At 44.2% G+C, this 12,283-nt stretch overlaps 1 protein-coding gene across 1 annotated transcript in view; it reads left to right on the top strand.

Annotated features, from left to right (window-relative positions):
• LOC143955398 (uncharacterized) overlaps positions 1-11,795 on the top strand; it is a 95,313-nt gene extending 83,518 nt beyond the window's left edge. Inside the window, exons 17-19 of the mRNA XM_077465453.1 lie at positions 6,906-6,962; positions 7,440-7,611; positions 9,255-11,795. Coding sequence (XP_077321579.1) covers positions 6,906-6,962; positions 7,440-7,611; positions 9,255-11,308 — 2,283 coding nt within the window. The 3' untranslated portion in view covers positions 11,309-11,795. The remainder of the gene's footprint in view (positions 1-6,905; positions 6,963-7,439; positions 7,612-9,254) is intronic.
• Positions 11,796-12,283: the final 488 nt, after the last annotated feature.

Genomic DNA, 12,283 nt, shown 5'->3' with positions numbered 1-12,283 from the left:
TGCCTCATCATCAGTGCCACATATCAGTGCAGCCCATCAGTGCAACCCATCAGTGCAACCCATCATTACCCATCAGTGCAACCCATCAGTACCCATCAGTGCCACGTATCAGTGCAGCCCATCATTACCCATCAGTGCAACCCATCAGTGCAACCCATCAATACCCATCAGTGCAGCCCATCAGTACAACCCATCAGTGCAACCCATCAATACCCATCAGTGCAGCCCATCAGTGCAGCCTATCAGTGCACATCAATGAAGGAGAAAAATTACCTGTTTTCAAAATTTTATAACAAACTATGAAACTGCTTATTTTTTTTTTTTTCAAAATAATTTTTTCGTTTTTTTGTAGCAAAAAATAAAAGACCAGACAGGGATTAAATATCACCAAAAGAAAGCTCTATTTGTGTGAAAAAAATATGATAAAAATGTCATGTGGGAACAGTGTAGCATGCCCGCGCAATTGTCATTCAAAGTGCGACAACGCCGAAAGCTGAAAATTGGTCTGGGCAGGAAGGGGGTTTAAGTGGCCAGTAAGCAAGTGGTTAAAAAGGATCCCATGAAAAAAAAAAATGCTGTGGGTTCCCACCCAAATTTCAGAACAGATGTTTCACATTTGATATGGAATTTAAATGGGAACCTTATGTATAACAAAAACATTTGGTGAGTCCCCCTCCCCCCCCCCCCAAAATCCATACCAGACCCTTATTTTAGCATGCAAGCCTTGCAGGCCAGGAAAGGCAAGTGCGCATTCCCTCTTCCCCTCTCTGAATCCATCATCAGGCCCACCAAAAGTGTCCAATTCCATCACTCTACGTAAATGAGAGTCGCCAGCCCCCCTGCAGCAAATTTTTAACAAAGGAGGAATACAATGGAGACATTCTTTATCCCAGTATAGTGCAAAATAACACTCAGTTTATTGTTTGTCGACAGAGAGGAGTGTCCTGTTTTGAATCACGTGACCAGATCGAGAAGCATGGACAAAGAACAAAGCCAAGTGACCGAGGGAATATTAAATCCAGAGGTAAGCTATCACAAGAAAATCTCATGGGTACGTCTGAGTTTGTACCTAAAGAAAGCTGTCAGGAATTGGATCACCTGCTGGTGGCACTGTGGTTCCCCGACCTGTAGGTTGTAGTTCTGGTGTTCACCAACGGGTGTTTCTCAGCAGCAGTTTCTAGCTATTAGTCATCACCTGATGCTGGCTGCTGGGAGGGTATTTAGTCCCTCCTTTGCTACTCCGTCTTACCAGCGTTCTGCCTGATCCTCTTTGCACGACCCCGGCTTTGATACCGATGACACATTTTCAGTCTTATTCCGCATACACACGATCGGAGTTTCCGACAACAAATGTTCGATGTAAGCTTGTTGTCGGCAAATCTGACCGTGTGTAGGCTCCATCGGACATTTCCTGTTGTAATTTCAGACAACAGATGTTTGAGAGCTGGATCTCAAATTTTCCAACAACAAAATCCGTTGTCGTAAACTCCGAGCGTGTGCAGACAATTCCGACGCACAAAATTCCACGCATGCTCTGAATCCAGCAGAAGAGCTGCACTGGCTATTGCAGTTAAGTTTTATCGGCTTGTTGTACGTCAGCGTGTTCTTGGCGATCGGAATTTCCGACAACATTTGTGTGACCGTGTGTATGCAAGACATGTTTGAGCCAACATCCGTTGGAAATAAATCCACAGTTTGGTTGCCGGAAATTTCCGATCGTCTGTATGCGGCAATTCACTGCTTTCTATATTCAGTATATTGTATTAGAGTTAGTTCAGGGTTTCTGTTACTTAGGTTGCTGGTTAGGTATTTTGTCATTTGGTTATGGTACACTTGTATCTTCCCGTTTGCTGTATATTATGTTTGCTAGTGTTTGGATGGGGTTTGTTTCAGTTAAAGTGGTTGTAAACCCTTACAAACCACTTTGACCTACAGGTAAGCCTAGACTAAGGCTTACCTGTAGGTCCAAGCAATATCTCCTAAACCTATATGGTTTAGGAGATATTTGCCCGACAGCGGCGCGCAGGCGCACTGAGCGCGGCAGTTCCAAGAATGGAGCTGCCGCATTTGTCGACTCCCGTGCGCATGCGCGGGAGTGACATCATCGCGGCTTCGCCGAATGACAGCGGCGGAGCTGCGAGACGCCACCAGCAAGATGGATGCGGCGGACTACAGGGGACAGCGGCGACTTCGCTGGCTCCTGTGTCAGGTAAGTGACACATAATGGGCTACTATGCGATGCATAGTAGTCCATTATGCTTTACCTTTGCAGGGAAAAAAAGAGGAAGTAAACTCATCAGGGTTTACTTCCTCTTTAAGTACCTTTATTCCTGCAGCCCTGTTGAATGGTCACATAATCTTTCCCTGTTCTTTGGCATCTGCAGGAAAAGTTTGTTGGGGAGGGGCTTCTATTACTGTAGCATGAGTCTGTGTCTGGCCAGCCCTGATTGGTGCTTCTATTAGGGTTGCCACCTTTTCTTCAAATCAAACCCGAACACTTTAGCGGCGCACAGCAATTTTTTTTTTTATAGTATAAACGATACATATATTTTGCTATTGAATCATAATCATATGACGTTAATAACAAGAATCCCCCTTTACATCAGGGTCCACAGAGTTCCCCTTTTACATTTGAACTTGCAGAGTTCCCTTTCACTGTAAGAGGGGACTCTGTAGACTCTGATGTAAGGGAGAACTCTGGGGCCTCTAACATAAAGGATGCTCTGGTAACCCTGATGTACGGAGAGGATTCTGATGTAGGGGGAACACTGTGGCCTCTGGTGTAAAGGGGAACTCCGATGTAAGGGGTGCTGTGAGAACTCTGATTTACCTTAGTGTACTCACTTAGAGGCAGGAGAGAGAAGGGGGGGAGACTTCAGTTACAGACAGGGATGGATGGTGAGCTCACTCACCCCTTGGCAGTCAGCTCTTCTCAATCCAGATGTATTTGAGATTGCTGGACTTCAAATTTCAGGCCCCAACTTTCCTTTTCTGAGGCACAGCACCAGGGATTGGAGTGTGGGCAGAAACAGAGGTGTGGGGGAAAGAGGTGCAGATCTAGCCCTCTCTCCTCTCCCTTCTGTGTGTGTGTTTGGGGGGGGGGGGGGGGATTGTTAGTGCTGGCTTTGGGCATAGTGAAAATGTGTAACAGACACCCTCAGCTTAGACAACTGCAGCCAGCAACCCTGCTGGGAGGCCATAGTCCAGTCTAAACAATGTGTCCGGGTTTCAGGCTGTCTGAAACCCGGACACATGATTCCAAACCCGAACTGTCCGGGTGAATCCTGGACAGGTGGCAACCCTAGCTTCTATGCCGGTCACATGACAAAAGAAAAACTATTAAAATTTGATTATAAATATCAAATAACTGTTTTACAATAAATCTTTATTGAACATCAAATGTGCATTTTTTGTACATTAATATGGTGTGGGCAGAGTCAAAGATGATTGACAGATTTCATTTTGTTCAGATGGCATCTGAATCCAAGGCTTTTTTTTTTTTCTGTACAGGTATTAGCAATTACATTGAATATATTTAATAGCAATTTATTAAAATAACAAAGCATTTTTGTGAGCTTCTTAATGAATGTATTCAATCAGCATACTATATCCCACCCCCATAGTGTTTAGCAATAGGAGGACATGATGGAGGAGGGAGAGAGGGGAGTGTCATTTACCACATGTGTGACTCTGAGTTTGTACCTCTACCCCAAATAAAGAGAAGCTGTCGGGAATTGGATCACTTGCTGGTGGCACTGTGGTTTCCAGTCCTGTAGGTTGTAGTTCTGGTATTCACCAGCGGGTGTTTCTCAGCAGCAGTTTCTAGCTACTATTCATCACCAGATGCTGGCTGCTGGGAGGGTATTTAGTCCCTCCTTTGCTACTCCATCTTGCTTGTGTTCTGCCTGTGTGCCCCTTGCTCCTTGTGAACAGTTGCGCTGTTCCTGATCCTTTTTCCACTTGCTGGAATCGACTCCTGTCTCCTCTCCCTGTCCTGATTTGCTCCCTGCTCCTGCTGCCTGATCCTCCGTGGATGACCTTGGCTCTGTTACTGACAACACCTCTTCAGTCTTACCCTGAGACTGGGCTACATGGAAGACTAGTCTACTGCACTAAGGTCAACTGATGAGAACACAGGTCTGGGTAGTGTCTCATTTTGAAAATATAGCACAGACACCACCTACTCAACATATCTTTGTCGCAGTGAGACACTACATATCGGGTATACAGTTGTATATGAAAAATGAAAACCGCTCTGCGGGTAACTGATCCAGTATGCACAGGTCTGGAAAGCGCCCGATGCAGAGCTTACATCGCAGATCACACTAATCAAGATATCTGCACCAGAGGTAGACACGAGGAACTGGGAACATCTCAGAGGTTGTACCACCTCTCACAAACTTGGAAACGTTCGGCAGCAATCTGACACAGTTCTGAAAGGGCCAAAATACAGAACCTGGTGCCTGAAGCTCACGTTCCAATATAGACTATATTACCAAAAGCAGGGGTTGACAAATTTGCTTGGAATCTAGGAGCCAGCTAAAAAAGTTAGGAGCCAGGTCCGTGACGGCGATCTGGACCTGTCCCTGGCCTGACATGGAGACGAGTGAGGGGAAGATAGCGCCCCCAGCCTCCCACCTGTCTCCAAGTCATTGCCCATAGCTCTTAGAGGGACATTTTTAAATTGCATTTTAGTGTAAATATGAGATGTGAGGTCTCTCTGACCCCAGATCTCATATATAAAAGAGGACCTGTCATGATTTTTTCTATTACAAGGGATTTTTACATTCCTTGTAATAGGAATAAAAGTGACACACATTTTTTTTTTTTTTTTAAAGAACAGTGAAAAAAATAAAAATAAAAGTTAAAATAAGAAAAAAAAAATTGTTTTAAATGCGCCCTGTCTTGCCAAGCTTGCGTGCAGAAGCGAACGCATATATGAAAGTGGTGTTCAAACCACACATGTGAGGTATCGCTGCGATCGGTAGAGTAAGAGCAATAATTCTAGCCCCAGACCTCCTCTGTAACTCAAAACGTGCAACCTGAAGAATTTTTTTAAACGTCGCCTATGGAGATTTTAAAGGGTAAAAGTTTGTCACCATTCCATGAGCGGGCGCAATTTTGAAGCGTGATATGTTGGGTATCGATTTACTCGGCGTAACATTATCTTTCACAATATAAAAAAAAAAAAAATTGGGCTAACTTTACTGTTGTCTTTTTTTTTTTTATTAAATAAAAAATTTTTCCCCAAAAAAAGTGCGCTTGTAAGTCTGCTGTGCAAATATGGTGTGACAGACAGTATTGCAACGACCACCATTTTACTCTCTAGGGTGTTAGAATAAATAATAAAAAAAAAAAATATATATATATATATATATATATATATATATATATATATATAAATATAATATATATAAATATAATATATATATATATATATATATATAATATAATATATAATATATATATATATATATATATATATATATTTTTGTTTAGGGGTTCCAAGTAAAGGGATGGAGAAAGACTGGCCCATTAGCATTGTTGGTTGTAATTCCAACGGCCACCACAAGAGGGCGCCAGATTCCAGAAGGAACCATAGGATCACAGAAGGCCTCAAAGCCGGGGGCTCAATTACCGGCCGCCTGCGGCGCGGCCCGACGCGATCGCGCGGGGGGGGTCCACGGAGACGGGATACCCCCAGCTATGCTGCCCCAGGCGCAAGGTCGCTGATTCTAGTCGCCAATGCGACCTGGCGACCGGGTTTTGTCGAGCACTGACCAAAAGTATAACAGATTTGGCCCTTCTGCGAAGGCCGTCCACAATTTTTAGGAGTGTGTCTATGGGAATGTTTGACGATTCTTCCAAGAAGTGCATTTGTGAGGTCAGGCACTGATGTTGGACTAGAAGGCTTGGCTTACAGTCTCCGCTCTAATTCATCCCAAAGGTGTTCTATCGGGTTGAGGTCAGGACTCTGCACAGGCCTGTCAAGTTTCTCCACCCCAAACTTGCTCATCCATGTCTTTATGGACCTTGCTTTGTGCACTGGTGTGCAGTCATGTTGGAACAGGAAGGGGCCATCCCCAAACTGTTCCCACAATGTTGGGAGCATAAAATTGTCCAAAATGTCTTGGTATGCTGATGTCTTAAGAGTTCCCCTCACTGGAACTAAGGGGCCAAGCCCAACCCCTGAAAAACAACCCCTACACCACCAAATGATTTGGACAAAGCAAGGTCCATAAAGACATAGATGAACGAGTTTGAGGTGAAGGAAATGCGCTTCTGGAAGAATGGTCAAACATTCCCATAGACACTCCTAAACCTTGTGGACGGCCTTCCCAGAAGAGTTGAAGCTGTTATAGCTGTAATGGTGGGGCCAACTCAATATTGAACCCTACGGACTAAGACTGGGATGCCATCAAAGTTTATGTGTGGAATGGATATGACAAACATTCGCACAATTGAAGAAAAATCCCCAAGTATTTCCGAAGCTCACTGCCGCCCCCCACCTCTGGCCACATGCGGTATTGCATGTAATAGAAGTCAATGCAGAACAAATTATCTTAATTTCCATTGACTTCAATGGGGAAACTCGCTTTGATATGCGAGTGCTTTGGATTACAAGCATTCTCCTGGAACGGATTATGCTTGTAATCCAAGGTTCCACTGTAATAGAGGAAATACACTATTTTTCACCCTGATTGTGCGCAGGTTTGTCACATCCGCTCAACAAACATTATATACATAGACTTATAGGTGTCTGAAAAACACCAATATAAGCCCAGCACCCTGGGCTCATATTACAGGCAGGCCCAGCAACCTTTGGTTCCCTGGGGTCTAGATATGGCTTCGGTGTAACTTCTTGTTCCTTTTTATATATGTATTCTGGCATCTTTGGGGTTTAGGATGAAGAAATGAAAGAAATCAAAATTGAGATTAAAGAGGAAGAAGAAGAGATTTTAGTGGGTGGAGATCAGCAGTCTATGGAGGAGGAGGAGATGAGTATGAAACATGAAGAGGAGGAATCTTCTCTACATATAGACACAAGTAAGTAACAAACACTAAACGAAGAAACCATTTACATTTTACTTTTATATATAGTATAAAGTATGTCTTTACATTGTTACATGAGTTGAAAAACAAGATAAATGTCCATCCAGTTGACTAAAAAAACAACAACCTGAAACAATGTATTCAGTCAGTGTGTGTGTTTCCTACAGATGGATCCAGTAATGGGAACCCACCAGAGAGATGTCCCCGTCCTCTGTATTCCCGGGATTCCACACAGGAAGATCTCACCATCCCCCACCATCATCAGGTAGGTGGGACTCGGCATGAAGATCTAAAAATGAATTTATAGTACGAGAGGACATTCTTGTGTGATGTATGTAATCTCTTGTTCCTTTTCTCAAATCTATTCTATCATTTTTGGGGTTTAGGATGAAGAAATAAAAGACATCAAAATTGAGGATAAAGAAGAAGAAGAAGAAGAAGAAGAAGAAGAGGAGACGTCAGTGAGTGGAGATGAACAGTCTACAGAGGAGGAGGAGAATGTGAATGAGACGAAGGTGGAAAGTAAAAAGGATGGTTCTTCTCTTTATATCGACACAAGTAAATATAACAAAACTAAATACAGAAACAGTTCACATTTTCATATAACATCTATAAATATAAAGTGTGTATTTACATTGGTACATGAGTTGAAATATAAGATATCTCCATTGAGTTCACCTATAAAATCCAAAGTGGTAATTCTTCTAGAGTAGGGAAGAAAAGTTAAAAACAAATGAGGAGGAGATACTGTCCACCATATGAAAGGTCCATCTCCATTCCCCAATATAACGTCATGTTCCCAACAAATGAGGAGGAGATACTGTACACCATATGAAAGGTCCATCTCCATTCCTCAATATAACGTCATGTTCCCAACAAATGGAGAAAATATGATGAAGCTTCTGCACTAGAAACCCCTGAGGGTGTCCTGTTGGACGAAACACGTAGGGTCAGAGTCTCAGCGCTGAAAGCTCCATTTCTATTTCTCAACATAACACCATGTTACCACCAAAAGAGAATAAGATACTGTACACCATATGAAAGGTCCATCTCCATTCCTCACTATGATGTCATGTTCCCAACAAATGAGGAGGAGATACTGTACACCATATGAAAGGTCCATCTCCATTCCTCAATATAACGTCATGTTCCCAACAAATGAGGTGGAGATACTGTACACCATATGAAAGATCCATCTCCATTCCTCAATATACCGTCATGTCCCCAACAAATGAGGTGGAGATACTGTACACCATATGAAAGGTCCATCTCCATTCCTCAATATAACGTCATGTTCCCAACAAATGAGGTGGAGATACTGTACACCATATGAAAGATCCATCTCCATTCCTCAATATACCGTCATGTCCCCAACAAATGAGGTGGAGATACTGTACACCATATGAAAGGTCCATCTCCATTCCTCAATATAACGTCATGTTCCCAACAAATGAGGGGGAGATACTGTACACCATATGAAAGGTCCATCTCCATTCCTCAATATAACGTCATGTTCCCAACAAATGAGGAGGAGATACTGTACACCATATGAAAGGTCCATCTCCGTTCCTCAATATAACGTCATGTCCCCAACAAATGAGGTGGAGATACTGTACACCATATGAAAGGTCCATCTCCATTCCTCAATATAACGTCATGTTCCCAACAAATGAGGAGGAGATACTGTACACCATATGAAAGGTCCATCTCCGTTCCTCAATATAACGTCATGTCCCCAACAAATGAGGTGGAGATACTGTACACCATATGAAAGGTCCATCTCCATTCCTCAATATAATGTCATGTTCCCAACAAATGAGGAGGAGATACTGTACACCATATGAAAGGTCCATCTCCATTCCTCAATATAACGTCATGTTCCCAACAAATGAGGAGGAGATACTGTACACCATATGAAAGGTCCATCTCCATTCCTCAATATGACGTCATGTTCCCAACAAATGAGGAGGAGATACTGTACACCATATGAAAGATCCATCTCCATTCCTCAATATACCGTCATGTCCCCAACAAATGAGGAGGAGATCCAGTATCCTTTATCAGGCTTGTATACATATTTGTATTATGATTGCACACAGCTCCATGGCCGCACTCCGTTAAATTGTTTAGCTCTAGACCTAATGATATGGTTTTTGAATGTGAAGGATACTTGTAAACGTTTAGAAATTGTTTTCCAACAGGTGGACGTTACGTCAGGACCACCTCTGAGGATCCTTCTATTTCATCCTCGGATTATAATGCAAATCATAAGAACATCGCAAAACACATCCCGGGAGTGAATTTCATCATCCAGAATACACGGAGATCAGCGGATCCCTCCAATCTTCAGGAATCATCTGACAAGTCACATGCTGCTCCTCCTGATCCACATCTAAGAAACGACCCTCCGGAGAAGTCAACAGATCCACCTAATCCCGAGGATTCTTCCCTAAGCCATGAAGGAGGAGAGAGTTCATTAGAGAGTTCACTATCCTGTTCGGTGTGCGGGAAATGTTTCACTAAAAGCCAAGAGCTTCTTAAACATCAGAAAACTCACAGGGGCGAGCGTCCCTTTTCGTGCTCAGAGTGCGGGAAGCGTTTCACTCAGAAGGCGCACCTCCTGACGCACCAGAAAATCCACTCGGACGAGCGTCCCTTTTCATGTTCAGAGTGCGGGAAACGTTTCCGTCGGCAAGAAAGCCTTCTTGCGCACCAGAAAAGCCACAAAGCTGACACGCCTTTTTCGTGCTCGGAGTGTGGGAAATGTTTTACCAAGAAAAGAAAGTTTCTCACCCACCAGAAACTTCACAAGGGCCCTCGTCCTTTTTCGTGTTCAGCGTGCGGGAAAAGCTTTGCGACCAAACAGCACCTGACTATCCACGAGAGGATTCACACCGGGGAGCATCCTTATTCCTGCTCCGAGTGCGGGAAACGTTTCACTCAGCAATCAAACCTTCTTAGACACCAGAGAAGTCACGCCGGTTTGCGTCCTTTTTCGTGTTCGCAGTGCGAGAAATGCTTCACCAATAAAAGAAGTCTTCTTAAGCACCAGAAAGTTCACTCGGGGGAGCGTCCTTATTCGTGTTCAGAGTGCGAGAAGTGTTTTGCCCGGGTAGAAGAGCTGCAGAAACACCAGAGAATTCACACGGGTGAGCGTCCCTTTTCGTGTTCGGAGTGCGGGAAAAGTTTCACTAAGAACTCGCACCTTCTTTCACACCAGAGAGTTCACACGGGCGAGCGCCCTTTTTCGTGCTCGGAGTGCGGAAGATGTTTCACTCAGAAAACAAGCCTCCTGAATCATCTGAGGATACACACAGGCGAGCGCCCTTACTTATGTTCAGAGTGCGGGAAATGTTTCGTCCGGCTAAAGCAGCTTCAGAAACATCAGAAGTTTCACACGGGCGAGAGTCCTTATTCGTGTTCAGAGTGCGGGAAACGTTTCAGTCAGAAAGAAGGGCTCCTTATACATCAGAAAATTCACACGGGTGACAGACCTTATCCCTGCACAGAGTGCGAGAAAAGTTTCATTCAAAAAGGAGACCTGCTTACCCACCAGAGAATTCACACGGGCGTGCGTCCTTTTTCATGTAAAGAGTGCGGGAAAACTTTCACTATGAAGCAACACTTGCTGACCCATGAGAGAATTCACACAGGGGAGCATCCCTATTCGTGCCCGGAATGCGGGAAATGTTTCAATCAGAAATCAAACCTTTATAGACACCAGAGAAGCCACATGGGCCTGCGCCCCTATTTATGTTCGGAGTGCGGGAAACGTTTCACTGATAAAAGAAATCTTCTTAAACACCAAAAAACTCACACGGGGGAGTGTCCTTATTCGTGTACGGAGTGTGGGAAGTTTTTCAGTCACAAAGAAGCTCTTCTTCTACATCAGAACATCCACACTGGTGAACGGCCGTATTCGTGCTCAGAGTGCGAGAAGTGTTTCATTCAGGAAGGAGACCTCCTTACCCACCAGAGAATTCACACGCGTGAGCGTCCTTATTCATGTTCGGAGTGCGGGAAATCTTTCACTATGAAACAACACTTAATAACCCATGAGAGAATTCACACGGGGGAGCATCCTTATTCGTGCCAAGAGTGTGGGAAACGTTTCACTCAGAAGTCGAACCTTCTTAGACACCAGAGAAGTCACATGGGTGCGCGTCCTTATTCATGTTCAGAGTGCGGGAAATGTTTCACTGATAAAAGAAATCTTCTTAAACACCTTAAAACACACATGGGTGAGCAATCCTAATTCATGTCAGGAATAAAGGAAGTATTTTGTTCAGGTAGAACTTCACAACATTCACACAGGTGAGCATCCCTTATACTGTTACAGAGCGCAGTCTAAAAGTTGCACGCCAAAAAATTCACAGAGATGACAGACTTTATTCATGGTCAGAGTGCGGGAAATGTTTTATTCACAAACAACAATTACTTATATACACTAGAGAAGTCATATAGGTGAGCATCTTTGGAGTGTGAGAAATGGACGTTCACCGGCCACTTTATTAGGTCCACATTTGCTAGTAGCGGTTTGGACCCCCTTTTCCCTTCATTCTTCGTGGCATAGATTTTAACAAGGTGTTGGAAACATTTCTCAGAGATTTCTGTCCATAGTGACATGATAGCATCACCCAGTTGCTGCAGATTTGTCGGCTGCACATCCATGATTCACCACATCCCAAAGGTGCTCTATTGAATTGAGATCTGGTGAGTGTGGAGGCCGTTGGATCTGGTGAGTGTGGTGCCCGTTGGATCTGGGGAGTGTGGTGCCCGTTGGATCTGGGGAGTGTGGTGGCCGTTGGATCTGGGGAGTGTGGTGGCCTTTGGATCTGGGGAGTGTGGAGGCCGTTGGATCTGGTGAGTGTGGAGGCCGTTGGATCTGGTGAGTGTGGAGGCCATTGGATCTGGTGAGTGTGGAGGCCATTGGATCTGGTGAGTGTGGAGGCCGTTGGATCTGGTGAGTGTGGAGGCCGTTGGATCTGGTGAGTGTGGAGGCCCAATGGATCTGGTGAGTGTGGAGGCCATTGGAGTACAGTGACCTCATTGTCATGCCCAAAAAAAGTGGTGAGATGATTTGAGCTTTGTGACATGGTACAATATGCTGCTGGAAGGAGCCATCAGAAGATGGGTACACTGTAGTCATAAAGGGATGGACATGGTCAACAATACTCAGGTAGGCCGTGGCGTTTAGACGTTCACCGGCCACTTTATTAGGTCCACATTT

This window comes from Lithobates pipiens, unplaced genomic scaffold (genome assembly GCF_037356315.1).
Source record: "Lithobates pipiens isolate NorthernLeopardFrog02 unplaced genomic scaffold, aLitPip1_a1.2 Scaffold_35, whole genome shotgun sequence".
NCBI classification, from domain to species: domain Eukaryota; kingdom Metazoa; phylum Chordata; class Amphibia; order Anura; family Ranidae; genus Lithobates; species Lithobates pipiens.
This window is presented reverse-complemented; position numbering and strand designations above follow the sequence as displayed.